Source organism: Sparus aurata, chromosome 4, assembly GCF_900880675.1.
Source record: "Sparus aurata chromosome 4, fSpaAur1.1, whole genome shotgun sequence".
Lineage (NCBI taxonomy): Eukaryota > Metazoa > Chordata > Actinopteri > Spariformes > Sparidae > Sparus > Sparus aurata.
Window position 1 is genome coordinate 36079120 of NC_044190.1, and position 27967 is coordinate 36107086.

Genomic DNA, 27967 nt, shown 5'->3' on the forward strand with positions numbered 1-27967 from the left:
CAATCACCATCACACTTCCACATTTAAACAACTGCACAGAACATTTATCTACGCAGCCTAATATAAGTTTAAAAGAGTCTAATCATGCATGTGATGCTCCTACAGATACACTTTAGTGAGAGCGACCTGAGGACATCTTTTATTTGATATAATCAGAGAAAAAAGGTGCATAAACTTGAGTTTGAGCAGCTTCATCCTCCATATTTTTTCCCCCCCTAATTCACTGCAGTTTTATTCCTGGTGTTAAATAAAGAAGGAGTCGGACCAGGTGAGGCGTGCTTTTTGTGTGGTATTTTCAGTCTGCCTTTGGATGAATGCAGACGTCCCCTTCTCTCCAAACTATTCTCTTTTCAGAGCCGGCAGCCCCTTGCTGAGTTGGTCGCAATCATTGTTTCTCTGCAGCATTAACCACATTCCAGAGAGGCGCAGCGCATCCCCGTCTTCATCCCCGCATTCCTTTTACGCAAACGAGTCCCCCGCGCAAAACGGCGTTTTACTCGGGATTTCGTGCGTCTGGCGAGCTCGGACTCTCGCACGAAGGTTATTCGGGGCGTGCGGGAATATCCAGGCGACTTTTCCCTCTTCCACGACGGCCGTGGGCGAAAACTAGAGGAAAAACCAACAAGGGGAAATTCCTCCGCGCAGCGCGCCATTGACTGTAAAGACCTTTCAACTTAACAAAAACTGAAGTTGACAAACGTATCCCCTGTCGGCTGAAACTGTGAGAAAGAGTTTTGTTTTTTTTTTCCTCGGGAGAAGGGCGCAAAAAAAAGAGAAAAGCAGGAGGGAGAGACGATGCGGCACACGGCGGAGCTTCATGCGTGTGTCGGAGGTTTTGTGTGAACGAGGCTCAGCCGCCGCGTTTTGTTTTGATTTCCATGTGAAACGCAATTAAGCGCTCCGCGGTGCTCGCTTAGTTCGGCGGAGCACACTCTGAACTTGTTTCTCGCCTCGGGAGCCCAACATGGAGCACTATCAGGAGGATCTGGGACTCCGGGCCAGTAAACTGATGGAGGACCTTTCCCTGTACGACGCCTACAAGGACGGGATGTACAACGCGCGGAGAGACTTGGTGATTAACCCCGATTTGGACTTTTCGGCTCCGGCGGTGGCGGAGCATAAAAGTAAGCCGATGAATGGCACCTCTGTGCTCCACCAGCAGCACCACACTGTGGAGAATTTCACGTCGGGGAATAAAGTGTACACGGCGGCTCCGGTGCGCCCCGTCAACTGCACCCGGACCGTCCCCGTGGATTTCTGTGCCCCGCAGAGGGACGCGGTTTATAACGAGGAGGGCTGCTGCACCAAATCCGAGGTGGCTCTGCCGTGCTACACGGGCGCCTCCGAGAGGCACAGGAGGTACTCTCTGGAGGTGCAGGGCCACAGGTACAGCACCGGCTCCACCTTCGACGGCGTGCCCCTCAACAAGCCGGTGGCTCTGCCCGGCAACAGGTGCAACAGTGTCTGCATCACCAGCAGCCACGACGGGCGGTACAACGCCACCAGCCCCCGGTCCAGCCTCGCGTCCTCCCTGTCCTCCCAGGAGCAGAGCAAGCATGCCAGCCCGAGGTCGAGCATCAGCAGCCCGCGCACCAGCCTAGTGGTGCCGGGCCAGGACAGGTACACCAGCCCCAGGTCTAGTTTAGTTCACTGTGAGGGCAACAGCGTCCTCAGCCCCAGATCCAGCTATGCAAGCACCGCCAGCGACACGAGCAAGCACTCCAGTCCCCGGGCCAGCCTCAACAGCTGCGACTGCTGCAGCAAGCCCAGCAGCAACCGCACCAGCGGCATCAGCATGGGCTACGACCAGAGGCACACCAGCCCCAGGTCGAGCACGGCGAGCCAGTACTCCTTCACCACCAGCCCCAGGTCCAGCTACTCCGACTCGCGGTACGGGCCCGTGGTCAACCACGATCTGGAGGGGGCGATCCTGCACGCAGCGCCGCTGGCGAGCCCTCGGTCCAGCATCTGCAGCCAGGACGGGAGCGCAAGACCGGGGGCCGCCGCGAACTGCGTGGTCAGCCCGCGCTCCAGCATCTCCAGCCACAGCTCCAGGAGTTCCCGCAGCTCCAGGGGGTCTATGAGCACCTACCCGGAGCTGCAGCTGCCCTCGCCCAGGTCCTCCATGCTGGGCAGCAGCTTGCACGAGGACACGCTGCTGCAGGAGTACGGAGACTCCAACGGGATCCAGAACCGCCTCCACCTGCAGGGACTGTCGGCGGTGCCAGAGCCCCAGCAGCAGGCGGCCCAGAGCGGGGGCACTGCGGAGATGACCGCGGGGTCGCCCTCGTCGTTCAGCTATGGGATATCCACTAAAGCGGCGTCCTCGGGCCAGAGGTTCAAGCTGCCCTACCAGGTGACCCCCAGCCGGGAGAGCGGGCCGAGCCAGGCGGAGAGGCGGCTGGAGGCGCTCACCCTGGAGCTGGAGAAGGAGTTAGAGATGCACATGAAGAAGGAATACTTTGGTAGGTAGTGTGCACAACAGGTTTGATTCATAATGAACATTTGGGTTGCACGTAGACACGGTCAGGAAGAAAAATCAGCCCAAGGAAGCTCATTTTGCCCCCTTATCAATACTGTATTTTCTATAGGATGAGGTCTGGTCCTGGGGCCAATGAGAGCCCCTGGGACAACATGAACATTCCCACAATGCTCCTGTCTTCCTGGTTGATATGAAACACTTTATGTGGTGGCAGCGGCTCAGCAAACCAGCGTGTTGTCATGTAACATACACCTTCTCCTCAGGTGCTTTGTGCTCGGCCCTCACAGGTATCTGTTTAGATGTCTGAATTGTTGCTTCCAGGAAATGCACGTGGTCCAAAATTACGTCTTTGACCATATCCTGCTAAAAACAATGAATTCTCCATGGCAGCGCTTGAACAAACAGGCAGCAGTGCGACACTGAAATGTCACGAGTAACTGGGATTCAAAGACAATCGCCTCTGCTGCTGTTTTCTCCGTGCAGGGAGGGGTTATTTATAGCTTTGTCATCTCTTCAAGGTCTATTTGTCACCCGCTTATGCCACATTACCACTAACAGGTCCTCCTGTGGCAGATAAGAGTGGCTTTGCAGGGCAATACTAATTTCTGTCTTGGCAGAGCTAACGTTTGCACAGCGCTGCACCTCGCTGAATGGGCCCTTCTGTTCTGCCACAGCAGACAGCCTTCGGTCATTCAGGACAGCGCGGTCTGGATTTGTTGCAAAAAAAAAAACAAAAAAAAAAACGCTGGTTATGGTTCTGGAGGAAGGAGTGCTCATTGTGGTCTGTGTTGTTTTTTTTTGTGTGTGTTTTTTTTTTGCCTGATTTGGAGTGCGAGGCCGAATGCGTCGGGTTCTCCGGCGGCAGCAACGCGGCCACGGAAAGCTGCTGAGGAAGTTGCTGTCTGCCTCTTGAATTAGCAGCCAGACAAATGGCTGCAGCCGGAGAACAGTGGCTTGTTTTATAGCCAGCGCACTTGCTCAGAGTGAGGCCGAGACAGCTGTTGATTTGTTCCAGAGGAGCAGGTGAGAGGAGGAGGAGGAGGAGGAGGAGGAGGAGGAATGAGGAAGGACGGCGAGGCTGGGAGACAGAGATAATAGAGAGAGAGAGAGGAGGGTGGAATCAGATGGAGATGGAGGGAGAGAGAAAACGCAGTCAGACACTCAATAGAGACAGCTCTGTTTCCGTAGCGACAGTGTAGAAATTGATCGCCAGGTTTTTTTTTTTTAGGGGGGTTTGGGAGGCCCGGCGCTGCCTGCCAGTGTCCCACACCGCCCGGCCCGGCCCGGCCTGGCCCGGCCCGGCTCTGCTCTGCCTTGTGTGGCCTCTGTTTGTTGTGGTGGCGGAGGAGCTGTGAATCAACAGCTGGCCCGATACAAGCCTGCAATTGAAGCAGCAGCAGCGGCAGAGGGGAGGCCCACCCCACCCTTTACCCCTCCTCTCCTCTCCTCTCCCCTACACCACCACCACCACCACCCCGCCCTGACTCCCCCGCGAAGCCCTTCATTAACCGGCCAGTGGGGAGTCGGGCAACACCAGACACTTGGCACACGATCTTGGCTGGCGGGCCAGACATAGTTGGTGGGGGTCAAGTCTGATCACCTGCCCAGAATTATAATGGCAGTAGTCACGACACACACACACACACACACACACACACACACGCTGACTTATGGAGAACAGCCCCACTGACACATTTGCGCTTCGTGCACACTTGTACATGCACAAATTGCAGCCGACGTGAGATGGGATGTGTAATTATTCTTAAGCCTCACTTTAACTTTTAAGCCCTCTGATGTGTCAAACACTCTCAGATGTCTCATGATTGAAGACCTCCATCCTGCAAAGCGACGCCGTGTTTCCAGCCCGCGATGCGGTGAAGGCGATCCTCTGCGCTCTCCGAGGGGCCGTGATTAGTTTTTATTGGAAAGATAAATGAACCTGCTCCGTGCGCGGCAACTGAATCGCTCCCGTAAGACGTGCACGGGTTCGCAAGCGCCCGGCAGCAGCTAGAATTATGCAGACCGCCGCTCTACCCATTTTACATTTCATTTGTTTGATCGATGCTCCTCGTGTAGCCGGCTTATATCTGGAGACTGGCTTTTTTTTTTTTTTGATATCGTGCCGTGAGAAGTCAAAGTCGCACACTGAGCGGCTGGTTAAAGTTTCATGGCTCCGGCTGTGGAGAACCTTCTTACGACTCGCGGCACGTCCTGTGTTGGAGGATGAGAAGTCGAGTGAGTTTCTGAGAACGAATCGTGATTAACGATGGATTCTAGACACGTGACGGATCAATATTACATCTGAAATCCAGATTTCTTGACCTGCCACATTCACAAGTATATCTCTCTCATCCTCCGTTTTTTATTCCATCGTCAGACTCATCAGCTCGAGTCTCAGAAGCATCAGTGAGCCGGCGCTGAGCGGTGCGATTGGAAAAAAAAAACCCCCCCAAACCTTACGTGTGTGCATCGAGCGGTGCCGTCTTTATTTTTAACCCCAGCGAATGCACAACATCCTGTCCTTGCCACATGGACATGTTATGAAATGGGCGCATGAGGGAATCGGCATCCTGTTTTTTTTCTGTTTTTTTTTTTAAACGAGCAGCTTCAGTTATTTCCCCCTGCTGTCCTGTAAAATACCCACATCCTCACTTTATAACACACTTCCCATGCTGACAAATGAAATCTCGACAGTGTTGCCAGCTCATTCTTCATAGTTTCTTTTTTTTTTTTTAAGAAACCGCAGTATAGCTGCAACCAGAAGGATTGAAGTAATGAAGGTAAATCGATGTGGCTTTATAAATAAATAATCCCTTTTTTTTTCTTTTTTTTTTCTTCTGCTACCCCAGTTTAGCCGGCGGGGTAGTGAGTCAAAGCTCAGAGAGCCGTGTCAGTAATTGCGCGGCTGTGGAGTCATTCTGTGGGAAAGAAATGGAAAAAATAAGACAGTAAGGAGGGAGGATTTCTTTTTTAGATATGGCTGCCTGAATCTCCTCGTTATGAAGCTAAATGATCGCGCATAAGCACAGACGGCACACACACACACACTTATCTCACACCTGACATCAGACGGACGCGCAGGTGGGGTCGATTGTGCTCGATTGGTTCACGTGAGTTCAGGAGCGACAGGAGTCAGGACGACGAGTCATGAAAACATAGAGTTTGTTTGCTATTTTAGGGCAAATGATGAAAGGTGCGACTCCACCCAGTAACATTCACAATCTGTGGAGTGCAACTGCGGCGAGAGAAGCTTGTCCGTTGTTGTCATCGCCAAAAAAAGGAAGTGTGTTGTTCTCGTTCACATGCAGAAAGTTTGAGATGAGGTAAAAGGGGAAAATTAGGTCGTGACGGTGTCGGAAAGTGATCCGGCAAAGTAAAAGACGGATGCAGTCGAACTAGATTAAAACGAGATCTGTCAGAGAAACAAATCCAGGATCCAAATTCACTATTTTATGTGGTCGTGGGCGCCTGTGTCACGTGATGTACAGATAAGTTTAACGTATAAAGGTAAGCTGTTTATTCTGCTAAAGTGGAGAGGAAAACTCAAAAGAAAAACCTTGAAGAAAGAAGGTTTAATTAACATTTAGTAAATGCTATCCGACCCAAATGAAGCATGTATAATTAACTAGGAGTAAATGTTCAGCGTGCGCACGGTTTCTTCATTTAAAAAAAAGCAGCAAAAGGGCGTTTTAGTCTACAGTCGTGGTCTCTAAGTTGGTAAAAAACGATGGAGGAACGTTTCATGCATGGCGTATGTGTGAATGAGAGCAGGGATTGATATTTCGTTTAACCCGTAGCGTCGATTTCCAGCCGCAGGCCTCGAACGTGTTGAGGGAAAACTCTGGTACGGCTGTGATGTGAACACAAAGCACGTACAGACGAAAGGCTTCTCTCTCCGACACTTTCTTCTCCTTTAATGTTCCATTTAAGGTATAAAACGATGTAGATAATATAAAAATGTTTCCTCGCTTGCAAATTTAATTGGATATTGAAAACAATACGAGACGTCCTCCGCCACGTGCACATACATCCAGCCGTGCACCATCTTCTTCTTCTTCTGTCGAGTATCATGTTGGTTGAAATCCATCTGTGTTACATCTGTCGGACTGCTTTTTTAGGTTATTATTAGTTCATCATCAGGAGTTAGTGAGTGTGAAAGAGGCTTAAACATCTATTTTAAAACGAGAAGCTGCCAGGAGTGGGTTCAGAGCATCTCGGGCCCTGCAGTGATGATGAATGATTCATGCGAGTTTATCAGGATGACATTTACACTTTTATTTTAGAATAAAATAGTCTGAGATCATTTTCAAGTTTGCTCGTTTGTGTTCTTATCGTCCCATTTTCGCTCTCTTATCGTCTGCTGAGTGCCTGAGTGAAGTCACGAGTGCAGGTTCGCGGCAGGAAACGCCAATATTTGACTTTGATGAATTAATTTGTGCAAACAGCTCAGGTTTTAAAGGGGAAGACGTGTAACCGCTCGTACCCTTGTCCTTTATCTGTTCCTTACAATGTCACTGCTGCGCCGGAGCGGTTAGGAAGGGGATATTATTGCTTTAGATCGCCCCGGGAATTCCACGATTACGTCACAGAGAGCGCGTCCCTGCTCTGAGTCCATCCTGAAATTGTGTTTCAAAGATATGGAATAATTTATCTGTGGGGGGAGGAGGAGGAGGAGGAGGAGGAGGAGGAGGAGGAGGGGGTGGTGTTTTAGTGGTGGTGGTGGTGAGCAGCTCACTGTCGGGATCTTGTGTCCTGTCGGCACTGTGACCCTGGACTCACCCCACCCAGGCTTTGACCCTGCGCTCCCTGAGGAATGTGACCCCGGTGGAGGTCGTCCTGTGCGTGAGAGTTAAGAGATCGTTAGTCTGCCGCCGCTGCCGCCGCCGCTGCATCCAGATCAGTTTCCCCTCCGTCTCACTGCTTCGTCCTCGTCTCTGGAGCAGGTGGATTTCGGCTGAAGGGAGTAGCGCCTGTGTACCCGTGGCTCGCTGGGTTATTCGGACCTCGGCTGGTCAGTGCATCGCTCACGTCACCCTGATGGCGCTGCGTGTCGCCGGGCCGCATTTTCTCAATTAATCGATCGGTCGTTTGGTCTGTAAAATGTCAGAACATGGTGAAAAATACCTTTAACTGTTTCCCAAAGCCTGAGATGACTGTTAGGAGTAAAAAAAATGTGCAGAAAATATTCTCATTGAAGCGGCAAAACCGATCGATCAGTCGTCAGAATAGCTGGAGTTTTAATTTAACAGTTAAAAACCAATCCATCAATAGTTGCAGCTCCATCTAAGTAATGTAAATCTGTGAGTTTTCCACGATATTTAAAAACAAGGAGAAACATGTAGACGCGCTCTCTCACTCCTGTCCTGTGTGGTTCACTGTAGGCGACCTGTTGAACGCGGCGACGCTTGCGGACACCATGCTGCTCGTTTGAATCCACAAAATCGATGCTGTCACGGCGACAGCTGCCATTAAGAGCAACCAGGTCGTGCCATCGGTGTTGTTGCAGAGAAAATAGCTGTTTGTTCACGTTATATTCACATTCAGGTACCGCACCGTCCTCGTGTTTTATACCATAGTTGGACAAAGATAAACTCCCAGCAATGAGTTAATTCAGCGGCGATGAAGTCCTTCGTGCCCTGCGTCTGCTTTTTCCTGGCAACAAGGAAAAAGCACAGAGTTGTTGGTGGTGCACACATTGTGTCTGGCCTTCCTGACAATCCCCTCATCACTCCACTGCCTTTCCTGCCAGAGTGTTTTTATATAACCCTCAAGTAGTAGTAGTAGCAGTGCCTTCAGACAGTATGATGTAACGCCTGGTTTTGTGAGGAAATCATTTTTTACGAGGTATTGCTTTGATTTCGCAAACTTAAACTGCAGCGCTCCCCGCACGTCTTTCGCCTTCACAACAGAAGCGTGCGTGAGTTAATTGCTGGTTAATGTTCGACACAGTTGGATTTTTCGGAGCTTGACGTGTTTTGACATCTCTCGAGTTTCATTTTGACGTTTGTCTTCAAAAGCGGCAGAGGAAAGCAAAACTTTTTCTTTCTTTTTTTTTTTGTTGATAAGCGTCAGAATAGTCAGAAAAGTTGTTTGATTCTAATGCTGCATCCAAGGCACCTTCAGCGAGTCGGTATCAAACCCGTTAGCACAGCATCGGTCTTTAGGATGACGTGTGGTGCGTTTTCATAAATGATTCCAAGGATGCTGTTCTTCCACGTCCGCTAACTGTCACTAAATGTCTCTTAACAGGTATCTGTGTCAAATGCGGGAAAGGTGTGTACGGAGCCAGCCAAGCCTGCCAGGCCATGGGGAACCTGTATCACACCAACTGCTTCACCTGCTGCTCCTGTGGTAAGTCAAACATGTCGATGTGGTGAAACGGCTGTGACGCGGCCGATCTGGTGCCAACCTGAAGCGAAGTCCGCCGGTCAGAGCGACATCTTGTCTGAGGACTTTTTGTCCAGCATTTCTTTTCGGTTCTGACCTTTTAAACAAACAGGAAGTAATGACCGTCCTGCGTGTGTGTGATTGTTCTGACTTTTCTGTCGAGACGCCGGCAGCAGGTTTGAAATGTTGATTTGGTACATTCAGCTTCCCCCTGTCGTCTGCTTTCTATATCTGGAGGCCAGACTGGTGGACCGGGGATGCTGTATAAATGTACCTGTTCAGATTACAGTCGTAGCTTCAGTCATCTATTTACAGCCAAATTAAATCAAATGTGCCGTTCCTCCTCTTCTCTCCTTTGTCGTGTTCGCGCTCCCCAGTCTCTGTTCTGGAAACGTTCGTGTTTCGTTGCAGTAAATCGGCGGCGAGACGCGCCGGCATCATCGTTCAAAGCGGATTCACCGACGGTTATTAGCAGTGGAAGCCGGAGATAAGTGAATCGCAAGTTGCAGATCTGTGCATCGTGTCCGTGCCTGTCTGTGAGGCGCGCGAATATCGCCGCCAGTTGTAGTCATCGGGCGCTAATGGCTTTAAACACGTTAATTGTCTCTGTGAGTGGAGCGCCACGACAGCTGCTGCAGCTGCAGCCTCCGATAAGCCGGCAGAAGCATCGGGACAAACTACAGTAACCGGCTTCACACATTATCCTCGCCTCACATCTCTGCCTCCGTGCAACATCCTGCAACACTCCCTCACATTTTGAAAAACCTCGGGTCTGCAGGGAAGCTGTGCCGGCTGTCGCTATGAGCAGGTCGTGTTTTTTTTTTCACAAAAGGGCGAGGACATAGTTTGATTTAAGAATAACCTGTGAGTCGACACAGCTGTGTCCATCTCATCAAGGCTTCTTTGAGGCCATTTGTCCAAGAAAATGATGCCGCCGTTCTTTATCTCTCCTACAAAGCTCTGATTGGTTGATTGTTTCTCCAGCTGGTGAAAATAGCCGTCAGTGAGCGGCACCACCACACATACGTATGTTGCTGATAGGAGGTCTGGAGGAGGCTTTAAGTTTGTTTGCCGCTCTTCAGGTGATTTAAAATCCACGACGCCTCAGGTGTGTTCACGCCTTTGATGCATCCCACGGCGCAGATGCTGATGCAGCAGCAGTCGACGTCAGAAAACAGTGTGAAAATGTGAGCTAATGCTTCGGTTCGTGTCCAGCTGCCTCCCACCTTCACCATCTGAACATCAGTGTGTTTTTTCCACCTTGTTCTAAGCTTCAGCCCCGCCGCTGTCTCTGCTGAAAAATTATCATTAGTGTCACCGGCTTGCTGTCAAGAGGTGGCGTAACGGTCGAGGATCAAAACATCGGCTGCTTAAAAAAGATCCTCCGGGGCCTGATGTCTCTTCGGTCGAAAGGGAGGCTCAGCTCTCTCCCCGGCAACAAAGAAATGAAATGCCGACATTATTTGGCCTTTAAGACTGTAATTAAATCTGTTCCTGCGCTCACAGTATAGATAGTGTGTGCGCGCTGAGCGTCCCTGTCACTCGACTCCGGCCCTCCTCTCCTGTTTCCCGGGGAAACAAGAGGAAGATGTCGGGAGAGAAAAGCTTTTTAGGCAGGTCGCTCCCATTCATATGTGTGGCATACATGGACACTGATCCTCCACCCGGACCCCACCCCCCCTCCGGCTCTGGAAGAAACTGCCTATAATTTACATGTAACCAAAGCCAAATTCTTTCCGATTTATTGTGTGCGTGAAGAAAAGAGGGGCCAGATGCTGAGGTTGTCGGGTAGCCTCTGACCCGGTTCAGGTCTGAGTGCCGTTTTTAGGGTTTGTTTACGCTCCAAAAACAAAGATTATTTGTGATACAATTTGATTATTTCCTCGAGGATGAGGGTGATTGCTTCTTAAAATTAACTATGTGGGACTTTATTGCTGTTGGATGAAAACACACGGGCAGCTCCTGAGAGAATGATTGTGTCCCTGTTTTTTTTTTTTTTTTTATCGGAGGAATCGCGTCCAGGATTAGCTAACAAGCCGCTTTCTGTGCTCGGCGCGGGTCGCCGTTGATGGCTTCACAGGCCACCTCGCCTCTCGAGATGGTTTATTGGTAACATAAACTCCGCGATGTATCATTTGACCTCGTGTGAATGGGAATGTTTTCTTTTGGCCGGTGTTTTGAAGGCCTCTGAGAAGTTTAGTTTCAAAGTGGCTGCGCTTGTCATAACACAAATCCGGTGATTTATCAGGAGCCGCGTTCCGATGTTCCTGTTTGTTTTTTTCGGTTTCTTTCCCTTTTTTTTTTTTTTTTTTTTTTTTTTTTTTTTCTTGCTTGAGTCGGGTCCTCCTGAAGTCTGGAGCTCCAGAGTGAGGCCGGGGTTTGCTGAGACATTGCTCGCTGGTAGCCTTGGGCTTTGTTTAACCATGCATAATTGAGCCCTCCTCTTGGCTTACTCCCATGGTTGCACCCTTTTTTCATGAAATGGCCAAGAATGCAAACTACCCCCCTCCACTTCAGCCGGCCTTCCCTGGAGGACCTCAATCAGACAGTCACAAAGTGTACCAGACCTGCTTATCAGAGGGGGCAGGACTGGCATGGGCTCGCATTAAAGCGGCGCATGCACGAAGAAGCGCGCGCGTACGTGTGCAGACACATGCACACGAGTGGAAATGGTTTCAGGTTTCCGAGGTCAAAGCTGTTTGGATTTCCTCTTTTTAAGAGTTGCATTAAATGTCACTTTTTCTCTTTTCGTAAGTCTGCTGAGGCGCGCTTTTCATGCTCCGTCCTCTCACAGCTACTATTAACCAAAGTACTTGTGTCCCTCGGCTGCTTTTAACAGCCCTCGGGTCCGTTTTCCCACAGAAATGCACTTTCGACTGGAGTGAATTCACATTTCCGCGCGACTATATAAGTCAGAGCGTCGCTGGAAAAATGAGCACGCCCTCGCTGGATGAAATAATGAAAAAGCAAAATAAACATGCTGCTTCAGGCTGGATGAACAGACTGTCAACCGCAAGGCTGATGACTCATTTCTGTGTTACAGTAATCCAAACGGCCTCTGACAGCGCTGGCAGCGGTAAGAGAGCTCAGGGGCTCGAATTCCTCAAATCCTTCACTGCCACCAGTTGCATGTGCCAGGCGGCGGAGATCGGAAAGATAAGAAACCCGTAGCTCTTTTGTGTTTCGTTCCCGGAGGTGCCGAGCGCGCGGTCCGCATGCACGCCAAGTATAGCAGCGTTACGTGAGATCAGAGCAACGTAATCCTCCTATAAACCACATGAAGTTTCATCTGTAACATCCAAACATCTGTGCAGAAACATACCGTTCTATATATAGCTGTGAAATCCAGGAGCTTGTTAAGTGCTAACAAGTGTTCTCATTAGCAGGGGGTCACTGGGCTGAAATGCTAACAAGCCTGTAGCATTATTGTACATTTGCCACCCTTGGTTTAACCCTTCCTGGTGTGTTTGGACTGGCAGCCGTACAGCCGAGTCCCTCCTCTCCTTTAAAATAATAACAGGCTGCCGAGAGTCGACGACGCAGCGAGAAAAACGTGTCACAATATTTCCCCTCCATCAGCCGCAGCTCGGCATTATTGTCGCCGTTGATTCATTTATTTAGCTTTTCTTCGTTGGCGTGAAAAGTTTCCCGCGTGCGAGTCGAGTCTCCCAGCGGCTCATCAGCTCGTCATTATGCCTCAATATTAGTTTGTTCTTTAGCGACCGCCGCTCTGTTTTTATCTGCCGCTCGAGCAAAAGTCTCCTAAACGTGACGCGGACGGGTTTAATGGTGTTTTGGAGAGCTTTCGCGAGTAGTTTTGTCCAATTTTGATGCACGTAAAAAGTACTCTGGCAGAGATTTCACATGAAATCTCCAAAGCACTCAGGCCACAAGATGAGAAAATAACAGTGCATTACAGGCTGGAGGATATCATTAACATTGTTTTTTCCAGTTGAGCTCCAGAGAGAGAGCCGTCTCTCGTCCCTCTCCTCGACAATTCGCCTTTTTTTCTGCACAGTCGAGGACGCGTTTAACTCCGCAGTTGTCGCCACATTTCCACCAGCCTTTCCCTCTACAGCTGCACTTCAAATCCAGAGGCTGAGCAAACTATGCGGTTGCAAATTGCAAAACAGTCCTGTGCAGATCCATCGCTCCTCTGTCCGCTATGAGCTCACTTCAGGACCACTTGGTGAAATCAGACAGGTTTGAAAATATCACGATGTCCTGCAGTCGCGTCTGAAATATGTTCATACGGGAATCTTACCAGAGCGTGACATGACACCGTGCAGGAATATGCGTGTTTTGGTTTCAGCGTTGGCTCGAGAGGCGCGGCAGGAAAAACAGTTTCAGAAAACGTTGATGTGTCACCGATTGCTGCATCGTTCACAGTGGGTGATACGCTCACTGCTGCCTGCCTGTCTCCCAAAAAAAATACTTGAGGCTGCAGGCCTGCACAGGTTCGTCAAGGCATCGTGTACAAAAAGAAGAAGAAAGAAAAGCTCCTTTTGTGAGCAAATCACCAAATTTATCTGCCCTCCTTAGTTTGGCCAGCGCTCTGGTTTCTCTGCCAGAGACGGCGAACAGAAAAGACTGAGCGATGCATCCCACCAGCGAGAGCAGGAGCTGTACCTCCTAGTCGACTGGTTTATTGTCAGTGACAGCATGACAAAGCTGCGGTATAAATACTCTGGTGATAAAGTATAAATAACAGAAGACGTTCCTGTTGTGTTTGCCTGTTAGTGTGGACACCACAAGTTTACAAAAAAACATGCTGAAACACGGTCCTCCGCTCCGCTCTCGGTCCTGAGAGGCGATGAAACGGGATGTCGACGTGCGATTAGCTCTTTCATCGTGAACGCCGGCAGGTCTGGGTCTGTTACTGTCCGCTCAGAAGTCATTACTCATTCTGATTAATCAACCTGATTGCCAGAATTTGCAGCCAGCGCCCACTGTAAACCGCTCGTTTGGTCTATCGGGCTGAAACCAAAGAGGCGATACGCGAGGATGTGTGTTCAAGAGCTCTGCGATAAAAAGTCATTATTTTGTGTTATCTAGTTTATTATTCTCGTAACTTCATGTGTCCTTTATCTCCTAGTGTGGCCGTCTCTGTAGATCATGTCGGCGGTTGAAACAGATCAAAACATATTTCATATATTACCGTTTCAGTTAGGAAGAGGACCAGATATTTTTAAGTCGGCATGAGCAATCTTGAGAATGATTAAAATGAGAAGGAGCGAAGAGGAACACTTCTCACATGTCGGCTCGCACCGACGGGCATCTGACCAAGAGGAAGTCGACGAACACTTCCACGAGGAATGTGACCTGATATGACTCACTTTCTTTAAGCTGATCTCGGCAGATAAGTGTTTAAAATGTCTGATAGGATTTTTTTTTTCCCCCGCAGCATACGGGTCCTGCTTTCATAATGGCACCCTTGTTCGTCTCTATATTTAGGCGCGACACACCCCCGCGGGTGAACCTTATCTAAAGGTTGTCATTCCAACAGGTCATTACAGTTTGTTACGTTTTCAAACATTAGGGCTGGTTAACGTGTGTCTTAGCTTGCCACGGAGAGGAGGTTTGCTTTCTTTGGCTGCGGCGCTCTCTGTTTTTCAAGCTTTGACTTTATTTGCCTGGAGTTGAACCTCACAGATGGATCTTTATCTCTGACGGCACACAGAGAAATCCTGTCATCTCGACTGGCAGCACAGTTCTTACTCTGTTCCCGGGTAAAAAAAACAAACAGTTTGTCTTCGTCTTCGTCTTAGACTGCGTCAAACCCAGGATGCAGCGATGGTGATCCTGCTGAAATGACGAGGGTTACTTGTTCTGCGCATGAGAAGACGGGCCCTGCGAATAAAATGGTTAAAAACACATGAAGGGAAAAGGTAACAGCTACGAGCTAGCTTCAGTTTGTAGTGTCAGAGTCACATGACAGCTTCAGCGTGTAACGATACATCAATCCAGATCCAGTTAAGATTAGGGCTGGGTATCACCAGGTACCTCGCGATACGATACTATCACGATATTTTGCCCACGATAGCGATAATATCGCGATACAGCGATTCTGCGATAATCGATATATTGCAAGACATTTCATCCGCGATGCATCACGATATCTGTGTCACTGAAGAAATTCAGAATTTACTGACTGCGCTGAATCAGTCAGTCAATTTCACATGAATGACAGCCAAGTAACACAAAGTGTATACTGCACAGTGGCTCTTCTTAACACACTGAGATAACTTAAATATCATATTTGGCGCCAGTGTATCGATAACGTACCTCAAGAGTTAAAGTCTTTATTTTGAAATTCTCGCGGCACGTCTGTGTCACCGTTTCTGTCCATGTGCAACTAGTATTTCCACTGAAGAGTTCAGTAATACGATTGTCAAATCATATATTATTTGCTTTTTGTGAGTTGATATAAATGTAACTGAGTGTGTTAAATGGACAGATGATATAATCTAATATTGATCGATCGCAGGCCCCTGTGTAGAATCAAAATCGTATCCTGGCCGACTTTGTGATAGCGGCAAATATTGTAACGTTGTCCAAAGAATTGACAAGATAAAAACGTGGAAAAACTTCAATTTACACGTCTGATAGCTGACGGGATTCTGAATACAGTAAAAAGGGGAGTGCACCCTGAAATTCACATCCAACTTCAACTTGCATCGGGTACAGAAGATCATCGTCAACAGATAAATCAAGAAAGTCTGATCTGTGCTTTAAAAAGAGGAAACTCGAGAGGTGGAACATCCGTCTTCCACACCAATAAAGAATTCACTCCAGGGTGTCAGCTGCTGGTGTTAAAAAAGGGTTATTGCTCGAGCTGAAGAGCTACCTGTAACTTCATCTCAGTATGAGATCCGAGGCTCTCAGCCCCCTTACAGCCCCCTTACAGTCATTTCATCGAGGCCACTGCATTGACGATTTCTTGATCGGATCACCTGTAAAACCCTTCCAGTCCCTGATTGTGTGAACAGACTCGACACAACTGCCTCACAGGATGGAAATTTAGCCGATTACAATAAAAACCCCTCGCCTTGATGACACGTGGGTCCTCTTTCACCAGGCCAGCGCTCATTTCCATGGCAACACCATCATTCAAAAACGAGTGCATTAGCAGAAGGAGCTCTATTAGCTTTTTTTTTTTTTAAAACGACGCGCAACCAGCCTGACAGAGCGCACGGAGATCAGGGCCTCGGAGAACGAGCATCGGTCGTCATCGGTTTGTGGTTAAGTTACCATTCGAAGGTCTGGTTGAATATTTCGATGTGTTGTTCGGTGGGAAATAATGCGTCCTTCCAGCTCGTGAAGGCCCAGTCTGTCAGTTTTGTAATGTTTTTCAAACCACGTCTGATTAAAGAAATGTTGGGTTGAGGCTCCGCATCGCGTTCGTTCGGTTTATATTTGGGTCTCACACTGCACGGCTAAGATAGCAGAACTCTGGCTTTTTTCTTTTTTAAACCTACAGACGAGATAGCAGCTTGTAAACAGAGCCGCCGGTTCTATCAGTCGCGGCGCTGCGAGGAGGTTCAGGCTCTCTGTCTGGTGACAAAAGGGCCAGAGGAGAGAGGGAGAGAGAGGGAGGCATGGAGCCCTCCCCCTCCCTTTCTCGGTGAGGGGAGCGGGCAGAGAGCGGGTGTTGGAGAGGTGTGGGGGGTTGAATGGGACCAGCTAGTGACCTCAGGCAGAAAGAATGTCCCCGTTTGCTCAGTCGGCCCGCTCCCCTAGCAGCGCTCCACACAGTCATCAGCGCTGAGGCCTTTGTGTTCACCTTCCAGACCCCAAACTCCAGAGCAGAGGCCACAGACGAGCACACAGCAACACCTCGCAGCCCCTGCTGCTGCACTGTTCACTATAATCTCACTGTTCCTGCGAGTCCGGCCTCTGCAAAGTCTCCGTTTTTTTTTTTTTGAAAAGACAGTGTCTCTGAAGAGTCGCTTCACACGGCGTTCATCCCTCGATTCCTGCCTTTCTCTCTTTGCGCCACGCCACCAAAATGCTAATTGCTCCTCAGTCTCAAAGTCTTAAAAGTCTCACCTATTGTGTGGACGGCATTCCTCGGCCGCTCCAGCCATTTATGTGGGTGTTAATGTATTGCCATCTCCCGGCATTGTGACACCGTGTTTGTGTGTTGAAATACAGCGATTGCATAAATTTCAGTGTTTTAAAAAGAGAGAGAGGGAGCCGTAAATAAAATCAATGGTGGCTCGGGACGACAATTAAATCTGACTAATCCAGCAGATTTATGAGATCCGTGTGCTTCGTCTGCCAGGCCGGGGTGAAGTCATCGTGCTGCCAGAGAGACACCGCTGCTGTTAAATGAATTTGAATGGGGCGAGCTGTGAGGGGTGCATGGCAGGGGGCTGCAGAAGCCAGCCCGCAGCAGAATTTTCTTTTTAGATTGGATTCAGACTTGGATTCCGATGAATGAAGACTCGCCCAGAGGAATTCAACACTCGGAGCTGGAAGCTCAGCATGCTGAACCCGGTGGATGTGTTTGAAGGTGTAGATCTGTCCGCAGCTTTTCACTGATTTCTTGTAGTCTTTAAAAATGTCGAGAATGACGACGAAAGACCGCAAAACTTGGGATCGTGCAGCCGAGAAAATCAAAAGAGTTGTTATCCGTTAATGGTGATTAGCTGCAATGTTTGGATCGAATTCTCCAGTTTTAATCAATTGATTTGTTTTAGCGTCGGTGTGTCACAGTTTGGGACATCCTCCCCTCCGGGCTGCTATTGTTGGCGTGTCTGTGAAGGGTGCACAATGGCAGCGAGGGGAAGAGGAGAGGTTTTTTTTTGGGGGGGGGGGGGGGAAGGTTTGGATAACAGCCTGCTTGCTGTATTGATTTTGTATGAGTTGTGAATGGCTTCCTATCGGGATCAATGGTGGAAGCAATTAAAAACGGAGGCGCAGGCAGGATGTCACCTCGGTTCAACCAGCCATCTGCTCCGACACTGACCTGCTGTTGTGCTCACAGCGTGATGTGTTTGAAGGAATACTGCCCAAAATGTGGAAAACAACCTCAAAACAAACATACATGAAATGGGTGTCCATTTACTTTTGGCCTGACGGATTGTTTTGTCTTTCTTGGCAGGGCGGCGGCTGCGAGGGAAAGCGTTCTACAACGTCAACGGGAAGGTCTACTGCGAGGAGGACTTCCTGGTAAGCCACCTGATTGATTTTTTCGGCGGCGCCGCATCATCGGACTCACGGCGGGGGGTGGAGCAGAGGGGGCGAGCGATTAGGATCTCGGGCTCACATTCTGCAACCCTCCAGAGGAAACAGACATCGCGGCTACAATTAGGAGTTTAGCGCCGCCCCTCCAATTCACACTAATTTCCCCCCAAATTTCCCCAAGGAGCTCAATTACCCTCCTGAGCTGCTCTCCGGCACTTACAATTAAAGAGAGGGAAGAGGACAGCTGTAGCTCTCAGGCTCCCGCTCCATCTGCTTCAGGTTAGCAGGACCTGCTCTGCTGATGCCTTCATGTCCTGAGTTTAACTCGACATGATTTCAAAACACGAAGGAAGAAGTTTAGGAAAGGTTCCCCTAATGTAACGTATCTGCTGACAGCACTTCCTGTTTATCCTCCGCTTCCCCTTTAGAGTTAATCTGTTAGGAAATACTGAAATTCCTGTTCCTCTCTTTACAATCGCGGCCTCGCGGCGATGAGCTGATTCTGGAGGTCAGACGACGGGATGAGACTAATCGTCTTCCGTCGCCATCGTACGACTAAGACCCGACTAGTCTGTCCCCGTCACCCCGGGGATGTCTTGGGGGTGACGGAGGGGGGGGGTGGTGGTGGCAGATGGTAGGTCTAGAGGGGAGATGTCAGGGCAAAGAAGGGGGGGGGTCAGCCTGCCAATCACCACCTCCCACCTCCACCTGGTAGCTGTGTCTCCTCTACCAGCCCCCTCGAGTCATCGGGTCACGACCCCGAGTGGGCTGAGAGCTGCAGATGGTCACCTTCATTATCTGGCCCGTGCTCGGGGTTGAAGGGAAACAGGAGCCATCGATGAAGGCGCCTCACGCCCACAAGCTCCGAGATGTTGACTAGACAGCAAACACATGGCAGCAGCCTTCTCAAAGACAATAAAGATTAACGGTCGGACGCCACAGATGAACGTGTCAGCTGAGAGACAAAGCCTCCTGAAACAAACTCTCCTCACGTTGATTTAAAGAGCGCAGCAGCACCACCTATAGATGAGCACGTTCGTGCATCAGGCGTGAAGCGGCTAAACCTCCAGGATTCCACCGCCGAGGATGAATAAAAACTCTGTGTCTCGTCTCACCCGCAGTACTCTGGTTTCCAGCAGACGGCCGAGAAGTGCTTCGTGTGCGGTCACCTCATCATGGAGATGGTAAGAGCGCCTTGAGGACGATGTGCACACGGGTTGCATCGATATTAATCATTTTCTCGTAATCTAGGGCTTCTTTTTTTTTAATTTGCACTTACAGAAACATCCCCACCTTGTTATAGCACATGAACTCAGTGGCCTCGCTCTGAAGACTTGCTGTTATCATATATATGCGTGTGTGTTTATGTGTCTGCGTGTGTGTGTGGGCGTCCAGATCCTGCAGGCGCTCGGCAAGTCCTACCACCCTGGCTGTTTCCGCTGCGTGGTGTGTAAAGAGGGTCTAGATGGAGTGCCTTTCACCGTGGATGTCGAGAACAACATCTACTGTGTCAAAGACTACCACACGTAAGGATGACATCGATCTTTCTTGAGACTTGTTTCGGTGGGTTTGGAACATGGGAACAGAGCAGTTTAGAGCTTTTTTCACACTGCGTATTCTTAGCCGTTATGCCGAGAGTCGACCCTGAGATCACGGCTTTATGATTCATACCGCACTTCTGCTACTACCTCTGCAGGAACATATGAGTAATGTTTCACACTTGCAGCCTTTAAGCCTTGTGTTAAGTGGAAGTTAAGTGAGATTGTTCTTCGCCGCGGGCTAAGTGCCGTGTAAAAAGCCCTTCTTTTGTCGCAAAATGTCCTCGCTCTACTCCTGCTGCTGCTGCTTCTGTTGTCGTCATTTTCTTTTTACCCGTCTTGACCTGGCGTGATCTGGAAAAATGTGCACGATGTGTGTGGAGGCCAACTGATTTCCACTTCAAAGAGACGAGGAAGAGGAGAGGACTTTTTTCCAGTCTGTAATTTTTTGTTGTTGTCGCTTTTCTCGACAGGGTTTTCGCTCCCAAGTGTGCCTCCTGCAACCAGCCCATCCTCCCGGCCCAGGTGAGGATCACACCTAACAACAGTGAAAGACTCGTGCTGGCTAACAACTGGCAGAAAATAGCAGGAAACTGGAGACGTGTGTGGATGGCGGAGATTCAAAGCCTCACATCTGATTTTTGCTTTACTTTTCTTTCAAAGCGAATATTAAGCTTTTTAAGATTCAGCCTTTCATGTGAGATAAATGAGCCTCGGGCAATGATCATCTCGGTTTCTATTAATATGCCATCAAGCAGAGAAGGTGCTGATGTCTTTCCACTTTCACCCACCAACATACGGCTGTTTTTCCCTAACGTGAATGTGTATAATCTGTTTTGACTCCCGCGTCAGATGACTCTGCGGTAGACACGGGTGTTTATCGGCTGTGATGAAATCACAACACCCGAGTCGCGCTGATTTTTCACCCCCCCTGTCAGGCGCGATGCTCCTCCTGGCAGCGTCGAACATCATTCAGTCAGAGCTGGGTGTGAAAGACAGACTGAAGGAGGTGATATTATAAAGAGGGACCGCATTGTAACGGTGGCGTCCGTGTTAGAGCCGGAGCCTTTTCTTGCACCTCTCAGCAGAGATTAAAAAGAAGCGAGATGTAACACTTCATCGCCGCTTTCATCATCTGCTCAGCAAAAAAAAACGAATTCAGAATTGTATTAATACTTTTTAAAAACAGGTCGAACGTCTTCCCGATGTAGTCTGAAGAAGTGCTGCTTTCTACTGATGAACGTGACGCGCGAGAAAGAAAACAGAAAGAGAAACTTTTCTCCTGCAAATGGAAAGGAATTGATTTCTTATTTTAGAAGGTTTACCCACATTTAAAAAAAACTGTGTATACACGCTAATTCTAGTGGAATCAAAAGATAAACTGGAAATAAGACTGAGTTAAAATTATCTTTTCTACTTCTCTCCCTTTTATAAATCCCATCTTGAAGACTTGATATCTAAACTACTGCTGCTGCCAGTACGTCTTAAACTTAAAAACAGACCCGGGATCTGCAGGGATCAAACCTGCGACCGTCACTATAATCAGACACTTCGGGAACGTCTCACTGTGTGTTTGTCCCACCAGGGCTCTGAGGAAACCATCCGGGTCGTGTCCATGGACAAGGACTACCACGTGGAGTGTTACCACTGTGAGGTGAGTCCTGCGCACTGTCCACACACACACACACACACACACACACACACAGCGAGTCAGAACAGTCTGCGACGCACGCGACTTGACTCGAATCAGTTCAGCGTCGCTCCGTGTGATTCAGCTTTTCACGCCGTAGTGAAAACGGACACTTAACACACACATCGGATCGCGCGCCGACGCATCCACGCCGGCATCCACTCAGAGCCGCAGACACAATGAACCTGCAGAATCGTGGGACGAGACCAGACTGTTTTGTAGTGGCGAGAGTGAATCACCGCTGCAGTCTGTTGTGGAATGAATGAGACACACACACACACACAGAGAGAGAAAACACACAGAAAACACACACAGACGGATACCAACCCAAGGTTACCGCTCAACATTGTGACTCATTCACGAAGCGCATTCCAGCGCTGAGCTCTGAACTCAGCTGGGGACGTGTTTTGCACGATCCGGCCTTGTGAAATCGCAGTCATCCCGCCACTCCGCTCCGTCAGATGTTTGCAGTTTCGACATTAACATTCTTCATGCCACCCTGAAATTATTATTTTTCTTGCTCCGAGCCGAGAGACAGATGTGCTCGCGAGCAGGAAAAGCGCAGATTGATAGGCCGCTTCGGAGAAATGTATCAGCTCGTTACGTAAGCAGCGGGTAATCATTCATCCGAGTTGAGGGAGGGAGGGGGGGGGGCGGGTGTTTGTGGACAGAGGAAGGGTAAAGTCCAGAAGCTGAATCACCCCAGAGATGGTAAATTCATGACACATTGGAAAAAACTGTCACGTTTTTCAGATTTCTCTGACACACGCCAATGCCCGAGGTTGTTTTTCTTTCCCGACGTAACGAGACGACAATACTGAGCAGAAGACACACTGAGTGCAGACTCATTCATAATACATGGATTTCTTTCCAGCTGCTTATTCAGGTCTGAATCAGGACAGCAGTCAGTTTATGTAATCCCTCCAGCATGTTCAGGGTCTTGCCTCGGGGGGGGGTTCACAGAATTCCTCCGCAGCTTCAAGGTTCAGTGTGTTCATTCGTAAGTAAGAGGAATTTTGCCGCGTCAACCAACACGAACGTTTATAAGAGAAACTGCGCGCAACGAATGCACGAGACAGGACATCGGGATCGTCTGACCCCATCTGAACATGAACACGACTGACAGGAGCATTTATCATTCAGGCTGAGCAGACGTCATCACGAGGGTCAAAGTGTAGCATCTCATGACTGAGGTCACGGCGTTGTTGCGTCAGTCCGTCCTGCCCCTCAGCGAGCCCTCGGGCCTGCACAGTCACCCTCAAACTCACTGTAACTGACTACAATGTGTGTGGGAACTTAGCAGACTCAAACTTGAAGAGATCGTTAAATGTTTTGGCATTCACAAAGATTGAAAACAGCAAGCCTGATCTGATCTAACTAGTGTCCACACTCGTCTTTTTTGCAGATATAACAAGCAACACTTAGCGTGTTTATTTTCAGCCACGGTTACAGCGGTTTTTCTGTTTCAAGGTATTCCATGGCGTAAAAATTGATGGTTATCATGCAATAAGTTGTTGCATATAAGCATTATCAAAAAAGTTAAGAACATAATATTTTGTGAAAGAATAATAAGGGTTTGTTAAACCAAACAAACCGCCTGTACCTGAAAATAATGCTAGTCGGTTTATACATTTTTTGGGAACCAGGCTAACCGTTTCCTCCTGTTTTCAGTCTTTATGCTAAGCTAAGCTAACCAGCCATGAGACAGACAGTACGTTTACGTGCACATCTTAGTCGGATTACAGCCATAGTTCGACCATGCTACTCAACCAGACAACTGCAATTATCCGAGTAACCTCTTTACGTCACCAGCTGCCTCGGCATTCAAGAAAGATGGCGTACGAAGAGCGAGACGAAGCTACATCTTTGTACATTTCGTATATGGTGTACATGATAATTACGCAAACTAGATGCACAATGGCGCTCTTTCTTGCGGTGATTTTGGAGGAAAGACGCCGCCGCCGCGGTCCGTCTACTTCCGGCTCACGGCCCCGGGGAAAAAATCTTGCGCCTGCGCAGAACGCAAAATCCGATCTGATCTGATGGAACGTATACATGCAGGAGTAATGCGACTATCAATCGAATAATCTGGGTGCTTTAATTCGACTATGAGAAATCCGATCCGGTCCGATTTTAGTCAGACTAAGGTGTATACATGCATCTTAAAGATCCCATCATAGTCGGACTAACCCAGTAATTCGGTTTTCTTGAGTGTCATGTAAACACACTGAGAGAGTCGTACCAGTCTTCTCATTTAACTCTCTGCAGATATAACCATTTTCCTATTCCTTTGAGTAGATTTTGGGTTCACTGCTTGGTTGTTTTCGTCACTCTCTCAGGACTGTGGTCTGCAGCTGAACGACGAGGAGGGCCACCGCTGTTACCCACTGGAAGGCCACCTTCTCTGCCACGGCTGCCACATCCACCGGCTCCAGTCGCAGGTCCCTGCCCACATGCCCCCCAGCTACCCCCTCCATGTCACAGAGCTGTGAGGGGGAGGAGGGCGGGCAGCAACTGAGCGCTGCCTCCCAGGTGATCCAAGACACCAGCAGTGGGACCAAACAAAGGCCTGCGCCCCCTCCAGCAGATCCAGGGAAGCCTCTGAGCTGCCGCCCCTGTCCTCAACTGGACGGCCGGGCCGTGGACTAACACACACTGTGCAGCTCCCACCACAAGCCCTGTGGTCACATGACAGGGCTGGGGAAAAAAAAAAAGGGTCCCCCTCCTCCTCCATCTGTGGTCCTTTCCTCCCCCCCTCTTCCCCTGGGGTGCCGAAACCCTGAAAGCCAACACGCCGGCTCACCCAGAGGCCCCCGATGACGTCACACCTCCTGACCCCTGCACATTCATCAAAGAGAGGGTTTTTTTGGATCGTAGGAAGAGAACGCGAAACCGTCTCTCTCCACGCTTCCCTCTCTTCCTTTCCACGTTTTTTTTTCTTTTCATTCCCGTGCTCTGACTGAAGCGGTTTACCGCGGTGGACGTCTGGAGAGCGCTGCTGATGTCAGGGAAGGCCAGGGAACGAGCCCCCGCTACGCGCTAGTGCTGGCTGGACCGGACAGACCCCCAGGGTGGGCATGCTGTGCCTTCAGAGCAGGCTCTCTCTCCGTGCAGCTTCTAACACTGGAATGGAGCCCTGCTAAAGGCTATGCAAAGGACACCCAGCATCACGACACAGGGCTGGGAGTAGAAACCATTAACTCATCGCTCCTTCACCCCGGCACCGCCCCGAAATAACAGATGCACCCGTAGCACCACGAGCCCAGAGGACCGACTGACATTCCACTTAGAAGTCTTTAGACGAGACCTCGAGAGATTCACAAGCAGTGTCTTAATTAATGATTATATTATGACAGGAAAAAGAAAATTTTAGATGCACATAGATTGTCTTTTTATATATGAATATATATTTTGCAGATGTTTTCCACATAAGATCATAGATGTAGATTCTGTCTCTGTTTTTTTTTTTTTTCTTTCTTTCTTTTTTTTGTTTTTTTGTTGTTGTTGCTGCGCTCGCGATAGATTCAGAAGTGGAAAAAGGCTTCTGAAGATTTTGGGTCTGTTGTATCATTTCTCCTCCAGGACACAGAACCTCTCTCATGTCTGTCGGCGGGTCACAGATCCACGCGGGCTTTGTGGGAGCGGACCTGGTTCGAACAGCATATGCATTCGATTGTTCAGTTCCACTTTGAGTACCGGATCTTTTGAGCAACAAATGTGTTCCTCTTACTAGACAGCGACATTTATTACATTCCTCTTTCTTTGGTTAAACCTCAAGCTGGGTATTAAAACAGATTCTCTAACGCACGACCTTCATGTTCTGCATCTATAGACTGTTCTGACCTTCTGGAAAGGGTGCTACTATTTTGCCAAGTGATCACACTGAGCTGGAAGATTACGATTTTAAACTTAATCTTCAAATCCGAGAGCTTATCTAGGAGATGGTCTTTAATACTCAGATTAAGGCTCTTTGCTGGAACACTGATAGACACTCAGCAGTCAGCATAGAAAATGCAAACTGTCGGCAAAGTTGTCCCCCAGAGATGCAGTCGCAGAATAGATATCTGTGGTTTAAAAACTTCCATGTAGTTTACTTTTAGAAACAGAAGAGCTCTTGAAGATTTGGCTGAGCATCAGTATGTGAAACATGAGCCGGTAGTTGTGCGACAAACAGACAGCGTGTTGTGTGGGCCAGACGTCTGACTAAAAACACCATTAATGGATCATTTCCTTATTTATATTTATGTGATTATTTATAACTTTCCATGCTAAAAACAGAAAACCCTCAAACATTAGCTGATGAAACGTAGTTTTTCTGTCTGTGTGGCATCTGGCCCGTCCGGTACTCAAAGAGGAATCACACAGTTGGATATATATGTTTTTGCACCAGGTCTGTTCAGGAAACTGTTTCCTGGTTTGTTTTCCAGACACTGTTTTTTTTTTTTTTTTTTTTTTGTCATGTGAGCACTGAGAACACAGTGCGTTAACTACGAGGAACCTCCACTTTGTCCGCATGCCTTAAGACAGAACAGGTGTGTGTGTGTGTGTGTGTGTGTGTGTGTGTGTGTGTGTGTGTGTGTGTGTCGCAGTCTGCTGCTGCTGTGTTTGGGGAGGACAGTCCCTGAGGAAACCCGGAGCTGCTGGTCCCACCCGGGTTTTTTTTTTTTTTTTTTTTTTTCCCCCAGGGGCGTTCCTTTCACGTTTCCCTCGCTGGTTGTGTGAGTCTGTGTGGGGCAGACGCTTGCATGTGTGCGTCGTGTGAATGTGTATGTTTGCGAAAAGAAAAAAAAAAACACGACATCTGAGCTACGGTGGCGCAGGAGAAGTAGCCTCAGTAGATCCTCCTCCTGTCAGATATTTAAGGGAACAACTGTTTTTGAGGAAAACTGCACATGTATGCAGATCAACCCCAACTACATGTGCTTATTTCAGATATAAGCAAATTGTGTAAATGTGTGAGAGTGTGTGAGTGTGTGTGTGTGTGTGAGTGTGTGCGTCGGTGGCAGGGCCACGGCACATGCACCTCACTGTGTTTGCAGGGCAGCGCAGCACAATGACCTCTGCCCTCTCCGATGATTTTATGACGGCCGCGTTCGTTCATCGCATCCCTTCTTCCAGATGTTTGTGTCTCAGTTCCTGGTGTCGGCTGTCTGGTACCACATCGGTGGGGCGAACACTTAATGTTCCAGTAGCTGATATATATATATATTTATATATAATCGTCTGACTGTAGCAAACTCCACCCGTCTGGTATTCAAACAAGAACAAAACAACCACCAGTTGCTGCACACAAACACTGGCCCAGCTCTTATTCATTACTGTATTACTGTTCGCGCAGGTCTGAATAAATACTACTGAATGTGTCAAAGACAGACTGAAGGCAGTGCTTCTCTAATGTAACCTGATGTGATGAGATTTCATTTCGAATGTAATAATGATAAGTGTTTGTTCTCCTCCCCCCTGGTTGGATATTTTGTAAAAAAAAAAAAAGGACTGCATATGTGAGACATTCCCCTTGTTGTTTGATTAACCTCAGCTTTTTGTACAGGGGTTCAGGTCCAGTCATGTGTGCCATACTTGAAGAATGAGGCATTTTATTTTTTATTTTTTGGAAACTTTGTCTGCACAATATCAAACCCCCCCCCAAGAAAACAACTTAACAAGATCAGAGTGTATCCCTTTGTTTTTTTTTTTAAAAAAAGATGTCTTAATTCACCTGTTTTTAAAAAGTACTACTTCAGTTTCTATTGCATAGCACACAGATAGTTACCCTGTACATAAAGAGGCTAGTTTTTTATTTTATTTTTCTGTCAAAAATCACTTGGAAAGGACGAGAGAAGACTTCCTTCTTCTCCTGTTACTGGTAGTTCCAGCAAAGCACATCTCGACACCTGTCACACATCTTTTTTGTATCGCTAAGTGTTTTGATTACCTAGATGGTTCATACGAAAAAAAACAACAAAAAAAAGGAAACTAGATCTATTTATCTAAACATGAAAAAAAAAGTCTAAAGTTATTTAATGTATTAAAAAAATCGGGACGTATCATTTAACTGTAGATGACATAATCTGCTTTTTCAATAAAGTGGTTTTGTAGCTAACTGCAACAAAAATGTCTTTTTATTCTTCTTTTTATTTCACTGGTGGCAAAATCGCATCAGTGCCGACATGAAACTGCCTCACATACATACTGATAGACAAACTTATCATATTTTAGTTTGTCAGAAAATATGAAACAGGATTTTTATTCCAGAAAGTGATTTGCAAGACATTTGCAACTGGCAGGCTGCGATTGTTAAAATTATAAATGTCCTCGGTATTACAGATGATGTTTTTACGATCGTAGTGATAAATTGAACTGACTTTTAACAGTCTTTGAGGACAGAATGCAGTAAAATACTGCTGTTTAATTCATAACGGCATAAACAAATGTCACAGCTTTGCAATAGTTCAAACAAAACGGCAACATGTGCAGTTTTGCAGCAGAAGTGCTCTGGACATTTGTTCTCTGAGGCTGCTGGACGCTCTCGTGCAGCGTCTTCGCTTTTGTCTCGGCTCGGTTTCCTTTCAACTTCGTGTCCACGAGCTCAATGTGAAGCTGAAAGCAAGCAGCCAGTTAGCTTAGATGAACCTATTATATGATGTTTTAACACTGTTCTCTTTGTAACAGGGCAAAACAGAC

General features: G+C 48.3%; 1 protein-coding gene across 1 annotated transcript; it reads left to right on the forward strand.

Moving 5' to 3' along the window:
- The first annotated feature begins 273 nt into the window (after positions 1 to 273).
- On the forward strand, positions 274 to 27386 carry wtip (WT1 interacting protein). Its single transcript, XM_030415655.1, has 8 exons — positions 274 to 2465; positions 8732 to 8833; positions 17976 to 18043; positions 19180 to 19242; positions 19454 to 19584; positions 20070 to 20121; positions 21182 to 21250; positions 23626 to 27386. Exons 1-8 carry the CDS (start codon positions 965 to 967, stop codon positions 23776 to 23778), a joined length of 2139 nt encoding a protein of 712 aa, XP_030271515.1. The 5' UTR covers positions 274 to 964; the 3' UTR covers positions 23779 to 27386.
- Positions 27387 to 27967: the final 581 nt, after the last annotated feature.

Excerpts from the sequence above, each read along its gene's own strand:
- wtip (XM_030415655.1), top strand. The coding sequence starts at position 965 with ATGGAGCACTATCAGGAGGATCTGGGACTCCGGGCCAGTAAACTGATG. Across the intron at positions 18,044-19,179 it reads ACTGCGAGGAGGACTTCCTG|TACTCTGGTTTCCAGCAGAC; the intron begins GTAAGCCACCTG and ends TCTCACCCGCAG. Across the intron at positions 19,243-19,453 it reads GTCACCTCATCATGGAGATG|ATCCTGCAGGCGCTCGGCAA; the intron begins GTAAGAGCGCCT and ends GTGGGCGTCCAG.